The sequence below is a fragment of the Mesoplodon densirostris genome, chromosome 14 (genome assembly GCF_025265405.1).
Source record: "Mesoplodon densirostris isolate mMesDen1 chromosome 14, mMesDen1 primary haplotype, whole genome shotgun sequence".
Lineage (NCBI taxonomy): Eukaryota > Metazoa > Chordata > Mammalia > Artiodactyla > Ziphiidae > Mesoplodon > Mesoplodon densirostris.
Genome location: NC_082674.1, coordinates 64,913,127 through 64,929,231, shown reverse-complemented (window position 1 = coordinate 64,929,231; position 16,105 = coordinate 64,913,127). Strand labels below are relative to the sequence as shown.

The 16,105-nt window shown below is 42.7% G+C and overlaps 1 protein-coding gene across 2 annotated transcripts in view; it reads right to left on the bottom strand.

Moving 5' to 3' along the window:
- Positions 1–16,105, bottom strand: part of SEPTIN10 (septin 10) — a 53,955-nt gene that overhangs the window by 21,419 nt on the left and 16,431 nt on the right. For both annotated transcript variants that reach the window (XM_060117245.1, XM_060117244.1), the window contains exons 3-5: positions 13,835–13,903; positions 7,716–7,836; positions 7,105–7,300 (exon numbers count right to left, since the gene is read on the bottom strand). In XM_060117245.1, coding sequence (XP_059973228.1) covers positions 7,105–7,300; positions 7,716–7,836; positions 13,835–13,903 — 386 coding nt within the window. The remainder of the gene's footprint in view (positions 1–7,104; positions 7,301–7,715; positions 7,837–13,834; positions 13,904–16,105) is intronic.

Genomic DNA, 16,105 nt, shown 5'->3' with positions numbered 1-16,105 from the left:
CTTAAGTAATAAAACAATGTGCAAACGTGCAGGTACAAAGGCAGTACTTTGAAACTATCAGAACAACCTGTGCTTTAAACCATTTTATAGAAACAACACTGAACATACACTAATTCCCTCTCACACTCATTCACACGCTGGAGCCCTTCTGGCACGGCTTCCCACACTTGCCAGGCTGCTGAAGGAGGTTAGGCGTCTAATTGCAACCAAACTGGACATGGCATATTATTCTGCTGAGAGAAGGCATGAGTATCAACAACTTAAAAGATACTTAAGTCAAATTCCATGACTCCCTGCTTCTGAAATAGGATTGTGAGGCGTGGAAAGCATTAACATAGTAAGGAGGAAGGGCACGCCCATGTGGAAGCGCCTAACTGGTGACGCAGGCATGACTTTATTCTCATTTACTTACAAGCAAGGGAAAGCCTGTCGCAGCCGACACGCGAGTCCTTGCATGGACCCTCCTCCCGCCTGGCGCACCTGCCCCCACAGCTGTTCCCGGCTGTTCACCCTTCAGGGTGCAGCTCACAGCACGGTGCACTGCAGACAATAGTCTGTGAACGGCCTGCTTCATTTCAGTATGCTAAATCACTGTCTGTGGACCTCAATTTTCTATGCGTAACTATTCTCATCAGGCAAATCTGGGCTTCCAAGTGAAAAAAGCAGCAAACGGATCCTCTATCAAATTCCCTGGACACCTTTACACTTATACCTGTAGCCCCCAAATGGAGCAGTAACTGTGCAGCTGAGGTACTAATAAATGTGCATTCAGTGGAACGCCTGGCCCTGCCAGTCCTCGAGGATCATCACCTCCTTCTTTCAAACTCATAGAACCCCTGTTGTCCCCAGGCAGACGGCACGCAGTTGGGGACAGAGACAGGACCTTACGCTTCTGTGCTCTCCACACAACAACACAACAGCACACCTTCACCACATCAGATGTACTATTGGGGACACCATCCTTGGGAAACTGGTCTAAATGTGACCCAACGTGATGCCATCCCCAAAATAATAAAACAGTAAAAATTAATCTGTAAGTACATATTTAACATAAAATTTCCAAAGAAGCTTCTATTAATGACTTAAAATAGATCAATTATAAATAGCCATAAACACTCCTCTATCTGAATGCTTTGCATAATGCCTGTCATAAATGAAAACCATAAACATTTTTTGTTAAATAAATAATAACATTAGAAATTCTTCCACAGTATTTTCCTCTAGGCTTTCCACAGTATTTCCAGTTCCTTGCAGGTTCGATCTTCAATGAAATGAAAGACACTGGCTTAAAATACAAAAACCACCTCCTTTCTCAAAGTACTCATAAAGGGTAAGGAAGTAACCACGTCAAAACTGAAGAGAGTAGAAACAGGGAGGTGAGCAGAGGACCACAGTGAGCTTGGTAAATGGGCCAAATCCAGCCACATTCCTTTGTTATTCATAGTCTGAGGCTGCTTTTTCGCTACAAGCAGAGTAGTTTGGACAGAGGCCGTAGGTTCTGCAAAGCTTGAGATATTTACTTCTCTGGCCTTTACAGAAAAGGTGTACCAGCCCCTGCACTAAAAACATCAGTGCTAGTTTCATCCTGAGGCCAGTTTGTCAATGTGGTTCTTCGGCTTTGCTCCCAAAGGATTTGCGGGACAAGAAGGAAGAAAGCAAAGTCCAGGTCCACACAGGAGACTGCCTCCCCACACTGGGCTGAGGTCCTCAGATCTACACCTTCAGTGCAGGAATGAGCTAGAAGTAAACCCGCAGTTCCTCCCCTCTCCCCAAGGATCTGAGGGAAGGTTGCCCTGGCACTAAATGAAGTTGGGAAAATAAACGGAGAGGGAGAACCAGCCTCAAGAACTTGTGGCCACGGGGTCAGCCCTCGCACGAATCCACGGCCCGGGTTCACACATAGCCTCTGATTCTGAGAACCTCAAGCCACTAAACTAGGATCCTGAGTATTAACACCCAGAGGGACCTAATGTAAGCAAATCCAAATCTGTTCTGAGTATCTCTGCAAATAACTTTTCAAAGACCGTGAGAACGCTAATAAAAAACAACCAAGCATATAGGGGAGAAAAGGCACAATGAATAAGAACCAAAGGAAAAAACAAACATCAGTACAGTAACTACAAAATTGCAATGTACTGGAATTATACGATATAGTTACAAAATAGAGACAAAAGAAATAGAAATAAAGGCGAACTTGAATATACGTGCTGGGAATAGTAAAGTAACAAAAAGTGATCCTGCAGATATGAATATGAACCACACAGAATGTACAGATTTGAAAACTATAATAACCAGAATGAAAAACTCATGGATCAGTTTAAAAGCATATTGGACACAGCTAAAGAGAGAATCAGTATACTGGAGGATAAATCCAAACTAATTATCCAGAAAACAACAGAGAGAAGAAAAAAAAAAAGATAAACCTATAGAAGAGAGATTAATAAACACAGAAGACACAACGAGAAGGTCTAACATACATTTTTACACCGTTTCAGAAGGGGCAGAAACAGCATCTGAAGAGATGATGTCTCAGATTTTTTAAAAGAACTGATGATACTGTTCAGACTCAAGAAGTCAAACAAATCACAATCAGGATAAATTATAAATAAATAAAAACCTAGACATATCATGGTAAAACTGGAGAACAACAAAAACAAAGATCTTAAAAGCACTGGAGGAAAATAAGGAGGATACTCTTAAGGGGAAGACAGACTGACAGCTGCCTTCTCAGCAGTAAAAACAGAAGCCAGGAGACAGTGGAATGGTATCTTCAATGGGAGGAAAGAAAATACATGCCCACCCAGAATTGTATACCCAACTAAAATTTCAAGTATGAGAGTAAAACAGAAAAATTTGGTTAAGAGGGTAGTAAATACTGGCTATACAAAATGATAATAATAATGTCTTGTGTGGTTAGGAAAAAGAGAGAGAAAACATGACAGGGTAAGTTGGCGGAGTGGGGGGGAGGTTAACAGTTTAACTCTTCAAAATTCCATTTTATTGTCTATTTGTATCATCGAGGACAAGTACAAATATTAATTAACCTTAAACGTTGATTAGGTTAGAGATTATGTTTGTAATTTCTAGGGTAACAACTACAAGAATAGAAATCAAGCAAGAAAGGAAAAAGAAACATGGAACTCGTGACAAACAGAAAACTCAAAATAAGATGGTAAATTTAAACCTAAAATATCAGTAAATATATTACCTGTGAATGGACTAAGCACACAATTAAAAATAAATATTGTCACAGTGGATTTAAAAAAAGAAAACCATATGCTTGATCAGAAGCACATCTAAAACACAAGAGTACCCAGAGGCTGGAGTGAAGGAACAGAAGAACACGCCTCCACAAGAAAGTGACGTCTGACAACACAGAAGCCTCACAAGAGGAAAAGGTCGCTACATAGTGATAAAAGTGTCTATTCTTCAGGGTAAAATAAAAGAGAAAATTAAAAGTTAATTGAAATTGGAAATATCAATACTGCATACCAAAATTTGTGGGATGCAGCCACACTTAGAGGGTAAGTATGGGTAAAGCCATACTTAGAGGGTAATTTATAATCTTAAATACATAAGGCTGAGAATCAGTGAGAAATCAGAGCAAATTAGATCAAAATCCAAAGAAAAGTAATTACAGATATAAGAGCAGAAATTAATAAAATAGGAAAAACAATAAGTATAAAATTGATAGGATCGACAAAGCCAAGATTTGAAAAGACCAAGTAAACTTACCACATTTTGTCGAGGCTGACCAAGGAGAAAAGAAACAAGCACAGATAACCAGTACCAGGAAAGGAGGTGTAGATGTCATTACATATGATGAAGACAATGAAAATATATTAGAAGAATATTATCAACATCTTTAAGTAAATATATTTGGGAATTTGGATGAAACAGATTCCTGGAAAATTGTAGCTTTTCAAAACTGTCTCAAAAAACAACTCCAAATTGTCCTATAATCATTAAAGAAAATTAATTAATAACTCAAAATCTCAGAAAACTCCAGGCCCAGATGGTTTTACTGGCAGGTTCCACCAATCATTCCAGGGAAGAATAACTCTAATCTTACACAAAATTTTCCAAAAAACAGAGTGTAAAACTCCCAAAACTCATTTTAGAAGGCTAACATAACCTTTATTTAAAAAAAAAAAAAAAGGATAGTATAAGATACTGGTTGAAACCTCACTTATAGACATAACATGCAAAAATACTAAAAGGAAAAAAAAAATCAGATACAGCACAATATAAAAAGAATACCAAATGGTATCCAAGACTGCCAGGTTAATTTACCAATAAAAAGTCAGTTACTGTAATTCATCTTATTAAAGATTAAAGGAGAGAAATTACAATCTTTTCCACAGAATACAAAAAAAATCTGATAATAATATGTATTCATGATTTTAAAAAAACAACTCTTACTAATAACATAAAGTAACTTCCTTATTCTAACTGAAAAAAAGAAAGCAGCATAATTCAGGGCAAAAAGGAAGCTTTTCCTTTGGAGTCAGGGCAAGGCAAAGATGCCCACTATCTCCACTGACTCCAGTGGAGTACTGCCAGTCCCAGTGCAGTCAGGTATTAAAATGCGAGAAAGGAAGTAAAGACCACTGTCTTCAGCCATGCTGGAGGAGCAGCAACTGGATCCACACCCCGCCCCCACCCCGGCCCAGACCAAATATATGGAAAGGGGGTTTCAGACACAGGACAACAGGCAGTAAAAATGCTGATCACTGGGAGGGAGATGAATATAGGGAGTCTACAGCCTCCCAGCCCACTGCCTGCAGACAAGTTTCTGGGGCCCAGCACAAAAGAGGGCACAAAGCCTGGCAGACCCACTGAGGACGGAGGAGAGACAGGCGCTCAGGGAGGCTAAAGCACCAAGACTTCACCAGAGGGCACTGGGGAGAAGGCACAGTACCGGCCACAGGAGAAAGCACTGCCCCGGGGGAGCCCCTGGGGAAGAAGTGGCCTGCAGGGCACGTGAGGGGACTCAAGGCTGTGGACATTTCTTTAACTGTCGTGGTGGTGGGTAGGAACTACACATTTGTCAAAAGTAACTAAATTGTACACTTAAGCAAACAATGCACTGTATTATTCTATGTAAATTATACAGCAATAGGGCTTCCTTGGTGGTGCAGTGGTTAAGAATCCGCCTGCCGGGCCTCCCTGGTGGCGCAGTGGTTGAGAGTCCGCCTGCCGATGCAGGGGATATGGGTTCGTGCCCCGGTCTGGGAGGATCCCATATGCCGCGGAGCGGCTGGGCCCGTGAGCCATGGCCGCTGAGCCTGCGCGTCCGGAGCCTGTGCTCCGCAACGGGAGAGGCCACAACAGTGAGAGGCCCGCATACCGCAAAAAGAAAAAAAAAAAAAAAAAAAAAAGAATCCGCCTGCCAACGCAGGGGACACGGGTTCAATCCCTGATCCGGGAAGATCCAACATGCCGCGGAGCAACTAAGCCCTGCGCCACAACTACTGAGCCTGCACTCTAGAGCCCGCGAGCCACAACTACTGAGCCTGCACTCTAGGGCCCGTGCTCCGCAACAAGAGAAGCCACCGCAATGAGAAGCCCGTTCACCGCAAGGAAGAGTGGCCCCCGCTTGCTGCAACTAGAGAAAGCCCGCGCACAGCAATGAAGACCCAACGCGGCCAAAAATAAAAACCAAATAAATAAAAAAAAATTATACAGCAATAAAACTTATTTAAAAAGAAGAAACAGAAGAATTAGAAAGGAGGAATATGCCATTATTTGCAGATTATACTATTACATACATAGAAAACCTAAACAAATTTAGAGACGAGTTATTGGAATTAATCAGAGAATTCACAGAAGTGGCTATATGCAAGATCAATTATATTTCCATACACCAAATAGAAAATGAAATATTTGTAAAAGATACCATTTACAAGATCATCGAAACTACCAAACATCTAAGAATAAATGTAAGTGATTTCTACACAGAAAAGGCCTTTGCCTCCTCCACCGACCTGCTTCCTTCAGAAAGCCGACAAAACTGTTTCCTGAAATCTAAAGCAGAACACACAAGTGTTCTGAACAGGCTAACACATAAAGACAGTCAATGATGCAACATATTTTCCCTCTAAAGCAAACTTTTAGGACCTAGGAAACTACCTCTAATAATGAAAATATATAACTTTCAAAAAGGAGAAAGAACAAAAAGTCATTGCTTTGCCCCAGTCTATTTCCTCCTTTTATAGTTTAAATTTCATATAGAATCTATAATCAATCTTTATAATACCATAGGAGGGGCTTCCCTGCTGGTCCAATGGTAAAGTCCACCTGCCAATGTGGGGGACGCAGGTTCGATCCCTGGTTGGGAACTAAGATCCCACAGGTCGCAGAGCAACTAAGCCTGCGCACCGATCTACTGAGCCCGCGCACCTCAACGAGAGAGCCCGCGTGCTGCAAACTACAGAGCCCACGTGCTCTGGAGCCCATGCACCACAACTAGAGAGAGAAACCTCACACGCCACAACAAAGAGCCTGCGGACCGCAACTAAGACCCGTCACAGCCCCCCAAAAAAGAATAAAAATAAATACATAAATAAATAAAATTTAAAAAAAGAATAATTATAATACCATAGAAATAATGCCAAAAGTAGTGACCTAATATAAAATACAATTAAAAATTTCATTATCAAACCTTTCCTGCAATGCTTAATAATGTACCTGGCTAATTTAGTTAGAATTTCACAAAACAATTCATGCACCATGGATTTGGCGATTATATATTAGCCATATATGCCTTTTTTTTTTTCTCAACAAGACAAGTCTTGCCTGAAAATTAGTTAAAATCACTTAATATACACCAAATTGTCATATCAGGAAATAACTAAAACTATTTTTGCTGAAACACACATTTAAAAAATGTGATTCAAATTACTCTAAAGAAATTAGACAACTGGATAGAAAAATGTCAATTTGTTAAAATAATAAAATATTGCTTAATTATTTAAAAAATTTAAGTCTGGAAGGAAAGGCATGGGTTTCCACAGTTGAAAATCAAATCACAGCACATAGGGCAAGAAGGCAGATATCCTGAAATAAGAAAAACCTATTTTATTACAAGAGGAAAGCATGTACCTCTCTTCTTTGTTTATTTGGTCACCAAATCCCACTGTATTCACGATGGTCAATTTCAATCGAACGTTACTTTCCTGGAGTTCATATGTCTGTGCTTTAAGTCTAACATGTGGGTAAAAATGTGAGGATTCATGGTCTTCAAACTTCGTATTAAATAATGTGTCAATCAGCGTTGATTTTCCAATTCCAGTCTCCCCTGAAAGAAATGCAGGTACATCTTCACAGGTGCACAGGATGGATGAAGAAAAACAGAACAGTAAACTCTTACAGTGGTTTCACGGATCCAAATATTTCAAATACTTCAAAGGCTGGATTGTCCCTGAAATAAATACATGCTAAGGCTGGTCCACTGAGTCACCAGCAGAGCATAAAAATGAATCACGTGTGCTAAGTTACTCAGAACTCTGAAGAAAGCACTGAAATGTTTAAAGAACAAACAAAAAGTTTAAAGCAGTACAGCTAAGAAAACCAAAACTGAAAGAATTTAAATAACTGAAAAAAAATCTGTAATCATGATCTTAAGTTGCTAACGTGGGCACCATGCTTCTCATGACAAGAAGGAAGTGAGCACAGGAACAGAAAGGAAGAATCTAGGAGGGCTTGGCACTTACCCACACAGAGAATATTAAAGCAGAAGCCTTGCTGAATTGATCTGTTGACCAGCTGATCAGGCAGACTCTCAAAACCAACATGGCCAGACATGGCTAAAGAACGAGTATTTTCTTTTTTTTGCTGAAAGGAAACAAAAACAACGGCAACAGTTTTTAAAGTTTTACTAAAACAGGATATAGGCACATTAGAGATAAACATAATTTATCAGAAAAAAAATTAAAGACTTTTTTATCATTATACCTCCCCCAAGATACAACTGGTTAAGTCTGTGAGAAACCTGTGTCCAGACCCTCAAAACACATATTTCTTATTATCTTCCTATGATGAGAGTCCAGCACTACTTATGACATAAAAATATTTGATTTCCCCAAACAGGAAAATACTCAAGTAAACTACGGCATAATCATTCACAAAATGAAGTGTGTAAAAGTCATGAAAGATTGGCTTCCCTGGTGGCGCAGTGGTTGAGAATCTGCCTGCCAATGCAGGGGACACGGGTTCGAGCCCTGGTCTGGGAAAATTCCACATGCCACGGAGCAACTGGGCCCGTGAGCCACAACTACTGAGGCTGCGTGTCTGCAGCCTGTGCTCTGCAACAAGAGAGGCCGCGACAGTGAGAGGCCCGTGCACCGCGATGAAGAGTGGCCCCCGCTTGCCACAACTAGAGAAAGCCCTCACACAGAGACAAGGACCCAACACAGCCAAAAATAAATAAATAAATAAAATTTAAAAAGTCATGAAAGATGTTTTTGATAAATGTTTAAGAACTTAAATTTTCACATTAAAATGTCAAGTGAGGGCTTCCCTGGTGGCGCAGTGGTTGAGAGTCCATCTGCCGATGCAGGGGACATGGGTTCGTGCCCCGGTCTGGGAAGATCCCACATGCCGCGGAGAGGCTGGGCCCGTGAGCCATGGCCGCTGAGCCTGTGCATCCGGAGCCTGTGCTCCGCAAAGGGAGAGGCCACAACAGTGAGAGGCCCACGTACCGCAAAAAAAAAAAAAAAAAAGTCAAGTGAAAGAGGTACAGTATGAAATTACAGATACAGTTCCAGTCCCCAGTAACTTATGTCACACCCACCTCCTTGCTAATAACAACTACAATCAGTTCCTTCAGTCACTGAGACACACACATCTGCTAGCTTTTCCCGAGGGCAGACCCCGGTCACTGCCGCACAAGCAGACAGAGTGCAGGATGGAGGTAAGAGTCTCACTGGGGTCAGAAGCCAGTGGAGACAAGGGCAGGCAGGTCAGCTGAAAACTCAAAGGGAAAATCCCAGAAAGGAGCGAGTCCAGCCTTTGCATACACACCATCAAATCTTTGGCTGAGTGCTGAACTGCACACGTATGGGGGAAATGGGAACTGGAAGGAGCCAAACAGAGTTTCCAAGAGGGCCAGCCTGGGGAGCTTGAATTTAAAGTCTGTAAGTTACAGGGGCTCAGTGAACACACAAAACCCTAGATGGGCCTCATTTTAGGAGTGAGGATCACATCCCAGGAATCAGAAATCCTCTCTAGTACTGAAGGCACAACTGAAATAGACCTGCCATAACACAGATCAGTGTGAGCAGCCAGTGACTTAACTGCATGCTAGATCAAAGGCCAACACTCCTCAGAAGACGACAGAGGCCAGCACCTCTACAGTGTATCATCCACAACATCTACTATACAATCAAAGCACTACATAGGAAGAAGCAAAAAAATGTGATTCATAGTCAAGGAAAAAAACAGTCAAAAAAACGAGATCCACAAACGAGCCAGATGTTGAACTAGCTGATAAGAACTTAAAAAGAACTCTGATAAATACGTTGAAGAAGAAAAATGTGCTCTTTTTCTACAGGAAAAAGAGATGTATATAATGGGTGACGTGACAGGGAACTATAAGAGAAACGTGAACGCGCTCAACAACAACGAAAGGCAACAAATGGAATTCCTAGAATGGAAAAATGCAACATCAGAAATTAAAAAGTTATTGAATAGTATTAACAGCAGATCAAACAATGGAAGGAAGCTTTGTTCAATATCATTATCCATGCTAAATATCTTTATTTATCCAAGCTAAAAATCTCTCATAGAAAAGATAAAACTATAACAGAGCCTCAAAAAACTGGCACAATATCAAATGGTCTAACATACCTATAATCGGAATGCCAGGTGGGAAAGAAATGGGAGCCAGAGGAGGGAGGAAAGAAATGTCTAAGTAATAGTGACTGAAAACGTTCTAATTGTTTCGGCATGAACTCACAGATCCAAGAATTCCAGCAAACTACAAATGAAAAAATCACAGCCAGGCACATCAGAGCAAACCATCTAAATGTAAGGATGAAGAAAGCTTTCCAAGCAACCAGGGGTGGGGAGGCATATTACAGACAAGTAAAACATAAGGTGCGCACCAAAAGATGACAGAACAGCACCAGTAAAGCACCAAAGAAGAAGTGACAGCCCAGAGCTCTGTATCCAATGAAAACACACCTCACAGGTGAAGGCAAATGAAGACAGCTACATTTGCTAAATGTACAAATGACATTTACGAAATGTCACGACCAGAAATGCTACACGACAAGAAATGCTAAAAGTTCTCCAAGAGAAAGGAAAATGACAACAGACGGAAACTCAGATCTACAAAAAGGATGAAGACTGTCAGAAAGGTAAAAATATGGGTAAACGTAAGAGAATTTTTTGCTTGTTTTAATTTCTTGAAAATATAGATTGACTGCTTAAAGCAATAACAACAGTGTATTACAGGATTTATGATACATGGAGAAGCAGGATGCATGACTGTGACAGCACAAAAGATGGGAAGGGGAATGGAGTTACACTGTCATAAGGTTTCTACACTATACAGGAAGTGCTGCAACACTGAAGGCAATGAGTGATAAGTTAAAGTCCACATCAATTACTGTTTAAAAAAATAAAAGACCAAAGAGGGTTAGCTAGTAAGCAATCATAAAAATACTCCATTAATCCAAAAGGAGGCAGGAAAAGAAAAAAAAAAGAAAGAACAAATGCAACAAATGGAAAACACATGGCCACAAATGTATGGACACCAAGGGGGGAAGTGGTGGTGGGATGAACTGGGAGGTTGGGATTGACATGTATACACTAATATGTATCAAATGGATAATTAATAAGAACCTGCTGTATAAAAAAATAAAATAAAATTCAAAAAAAACATTAAAAAAAGAAGAAAACACATGGCCAGTTGGTAGACTTAAACCAGCTGCGTCTATAATTAAACAGAAGTGGTCTAAGCCAGCTGTCCAACAGGACCTTCCATGACAATGCTGAGCTGCCAACACGAGCCACCAGCCACGTGCAGACACTGAGCACCTGCACGTGACGCATGCAACCGAGGAAGAAACTTTTAAATTTTATTTAATTTTAACTAATTTAAATTTAAATAGCCATGTGTGGCTAGTGGCCACCATACTAGACAGTGTAGGTCTAAACTTTTCAATTAAAAGGAAATTGTCAGACTAGATAAAAGAGCAAGACCCAAATATATGCTGTCAATACAGCAACTGACACGCTGATGGTAAAGTTCATATGGGAAGGCAGAAGACTTAGAACAGCTACAATGATTGTACAAAAGAGCAAGCTGAAGGACTTACAGTACCTAATCTGAGGCTACAATCACCAAGGAGTGTGGTATTGTGACAGTCTATCATTTACGTATTTGTCTACTTAATCAAAATTAAAAACTTAGAGTCGTCAAGGAATATGCAAGTCACAGACTGGGAGAAAATAGTATATATATGACAAAGCACTTGTATTCAAAATACATAAAGAATTTTGTAAGACTCAATAACAAGACAACCCACTTTAAAAAAAATAGGTAAAACACTTGAACAGACACGTCACAAAAAAGATAACAAAATAGCCAATGAGCAAATGAAAGAGTGTGCAGCATTATTAACAGTTATCAGGAAAATGTGAAGCACAACTACAATAAGATACCCCTGAACAGCCACTAAAATGGCAAAAATTTTAAAGGCTGATAACATCAAGTGTTGGAGATGATGAACAAAAATGGGAACTCTGGTAAGTTCGCTGCTACAAATGCAAAGTGGCACAGCCGCTCTGGAAGGCAGGCAGTGGTTTCTTATAAAGTTAAATACACATAACTGCACAGCCAAAAAACCCCGCTTGCCAGCACCCAAGATAAAGAGCACCCATCCACACAAGGACTGACGCACGGATGGTCATAGCAGCTTTCCTCCAAACAGTCAGAAGTGGCAAGAAACAAGCAAAGGTCCAACAACTGGCAAATGGATAAACAAGTTGTAGTGAATCCACAGGATGGAATCCTGAACGACTGACACATTCCACACGTGGAGAAATCTCAAATGCTAAGTATCTAAACAGTGATTTATTCACTGTGATTTGAGTTTCAAAAAGAAAAAATCTTTTCATATATTCTCATATATATATGAATATGGATGAAGATGTCTCAAAGGGTAGTGACAGACTGTTGGGAGTGGACCTGGAGGTGTAGGTGAGAAAGACGAGCTTGTCACTGTATATGGTGGGAGAGTTCCCACGAGGACCCCAAGACTGCTGGCACCGGGTGTACCCACACCTTCTGGTTATTAAAACACTAATCCAGGTGCTGCGGTGAAGGGGTTTTACAGATGTCATTAAGGTCCCAAATCAGTTAACCTTAGAAAGGGAGATTATCCAGGGTGGACCCTTAAAAGGGCCAGAGCACTTTCGAGTGGAAGGGATTTGAAGCATGAAGGGGCCTTGCCTTTCCAGTTCCCCTTGCTGTATGGGTCGCAAGGACCTAAGAATGATCTCCGGAAGCTGGCAGCAACCGGCCAGCAAAGAACGGAACTCTGCCGACAACCTGGAAGAGTCAGGGTTGGGGGGGTGGGAAGCGGTCCCAGCTGGGAACCAGCAGCCGACATCCTGCACGTGAGGCCTGGGTGGAGAAGCCAGCGGAGACAGCCTGGCTCTCCCGACCCGCAGGCTGGGCGCTAATCAACAGCTGCGGTTTTAAGCAGCTCAGTCCGTGCCATTTGTTACAGGGCAACAGAAAACTAGTCCACGAACGAGTTGTGCCCTTTAAGTCCCTCTTACCAGGTAAGCCTGTTATCTCTGTGATTTAAAAAGAAGAGAGAATGAAGAAACACACTATGCTTCCCAGCTGGCTGTGAGAGCGTTCAAGAGGATTAGAACAGTACTTGTTAGAGTTCCTATCGGAGGCACAAAAGTTGAACTAAATGGCCTATAGAATCCCTCCTGGTTCTAAAGCATGTGATTTTAATGTCATGGAAATAAAAGAAGCTTTTCAAAAATGTGGGAGTGGTCAGCATCATTTAATGAAGAAGAGGGGCTGGAGAAAATGAGGACTAAGCAGTGAGCACTCAGTGCATCAATCACTAAACAATTACAGTAGTTTCAGCAAAGCAACGTGTTACAAGGCAGATTAAGAGTAATTCAGAGCCTGCGAGGTGATAAAATAAACATGGAACAGACTACAATTACCAACGAGAGAACAGAGATAAAATGATGGCAGCTCGGTGGCCAGATGACCAAGTATCAGAACTGGGGGGACCTCAGCACGTGTGGGGAGGCAGAGGCTGCTGGAGCACGGAGCTAAAGCAAAGGGATCTCGTGACCCGTGCTCACGGTTACAGTTTTCTCTTTTAAAACACTGACAACTCACCTCGTTCACCAAATTAAATTTACTCCCTCTTTCTAAATATAATTTTTAATACAAATTACCCAAACGCATCCTTCCTGTGCAGGCACTCAGAAGGCCCTCAGAAGCACTAAGGTCTGACTTCGCACTCAGGAAGGCTCTGACAGGGCCGTCCCGTGGCGTCCCACCCTGTCATCACCAAGGTCTGCAAGGACGCCCGCTACAGCAGTGCCAGGCTCCCCCTGCCTGCCGTGGCAGAGCTGGAACCTGCATCTGCTTAACGTCAGGCAGGGTAGAGACGCTGTGGACAGTCGACACTGATGCAGTTCGTCACTGATTTTTAACTTGGATCAACGTAACAGTTAATTCATATTCAAGGTAAGTAGCAACAAAAGTCTTTCAGGTCTCTCAGTAGTTGTTCTGAAACCACAGAGGCATCCAGAGTACAAGGTGGGTCTACTTAAAAGATATACTCACTTTCTCTTCATTGTCAAATACTTGTGGGGACATATGAGCTGTTTTTGTTGCCATGTGAGAGTGAAAGAGCTGAAAAAGAAAACACAGATATTACTCAAAAAAACCTATATCTAAGTAATGTACTTACATTAAAAAGGAATTCCAGTATTGTCATTATCACCAAGCTTTGACTTGTGATCTACACAAGTGACTCATGTTTAAAACTGTGGTTTTCTTGCTGGAAGGATATCTGCACAGGTTACTAATATGTGATAGTCAACACATGATACACATTATTGCACTTACACCCCCCCCACACAAAAATGTAGAAATTATCATGTATAGAACCCCTACCACATGCCCATCACCATGCCAGCTCACGGAGTACGTGCTCTTATGTGATCCTCAGGACACATCTGAGCTACACACATTACCACTCCACAGCCTGCACGAGAAAGTTAGGATTCTGAAAGGTTAAGTAACTCACCCTAAACCATACAAGCCAGTAAGCTGTAGGCACAGGTCTACTCTGACTGCAAAGCTGGTGTTCGTTCTACTGTACCAAGTGTAGACCAAGTACTCAGTCACCTGGATGCAGGGAGTGGGGAAGACAGTACCAGAGAAGCTGTGGGAATTTAATTTCCGAGCAGCTGCCTCAAGGGCACTGCCACCCTACTCTGGAGGGCAGTGCAAGGCACGGAGGAAACATGGCCTTTTAAAAAAGTAACAGGAACATGGATGTAGTAAGAAAAAACACAAACGGTGCCAATGAGAACACAGAGCAGAATAAGTACGTTCCCTTCCTCCCCTGATTCCCTGCAACCTCGGCAGTGCTCTCCCCAGAGGCCACCTCCTGGGGGTAGAGGATGCGCGTGGTGGGAACATGCAGTCTCTTTGGCTCACAGACATGGCACATAACCCATGCTCTGCAGGGGGTGTTTCCTTTCCACTTAATCTATGGTGGGGGTACTTCCCTGGTGGCGCAGTGGTTAAGAATCCGCCAGCCAATGCAGGGGACATGGGTTCAAGCCCTGGTCCAGGAAGATCCCACATGTCGCAGAGCAGCTAAGCCCACGAGCCACAACTACTGAAGCCCGCGAGCCCAGAGCCCGTGCTCCACAACAAGAGAAGCCACTGTGATGAGAAGCCCGTGCACCACAACAAAGAGTAGCCCCCGCTCGCTGCAACTAGAAAAAGCCCACACGCAGCAACGAAGACCCAAAGCAGCCAAAAATAAGAAATAAAATAAATAAAAATTAAAAAAAAAAAAGGAATCCACCTGCCAATGCAGGGGACACGGGTTCGAGCCCTGGTCCGGGAAGATCCCACATGCCGCGGAGCACCTAAGCCCGTGCATCACAACTACTGAGCCTGCGCTCTAGAGCCTGCAAGCCACAACTACTGAGCCCATGGGCCTAGAGCCCGTGCTCTGCAACAAGAGAAGCCACCACAATGAGAAGCCTGTGCGCCACAACTAGAGAAAGCCTGCGCACAGCAATGAAGACCCAACGCAGCCAAAAATAAATAGCTCGGTGACTCTCTTTAATAAATAAATAAAAAATGAACACACCCTCTTAAAAAAAAAAAAACCTCTGGTGCAGACTGTTTCCGCAGAACCTGAGCTGCCTTGCTCCCTCTACAGGACATTGCTCTGTTCTGTAAACTACACAACATGCGGATGCACTGTCTTTAAATACAGTGAACTACACTGCAGTGAACAGCTTTGCCCACACATGGGACGGGGGACTGGACCCTGCAGCAAAGGAGGGGCGTGTCTGGCGCCTCGAACCGCCCCTCCCCCCACCCTGGGCTGTGAACGCAACGCAACACCACACAGACACACGGGGCACGTCAGGACTGCGTTCTACACAACGCTAACAACCCCCTTCCTCTGGTACTTTCCAGGTGATGTAAGCTTTTGAAGACTGGCCCTGGGACTTAACAGGACACGTTGCCGAGTCCAAACCCTGAGCAGCCAACTGAGTGCACTGTGGCGACAGGTGGCTCTGGCCAGTGGGAAGAGGCCCCATATAAGAGCACAGCTGAGGCTCGGGATGAACACACAAGCACTGGCTGTGTTTTTACCATTTAAAAAGTGAAAAGCACGTAATGATACGAAGCCCACCAGAACTGGCCTAGTGTGGTTTTAACTGTACACACAGCTCCCTGACTCCCCCCAGCCCCTGTCACAGTGTGTCACACGAGCCGGAGAGCACATCCCCACTCTGAGCCAGCACAAAGAGTGAGAGCACTGGGAAAAGAGAGCAGTGGTCAGGGCCACGCACACAAAGA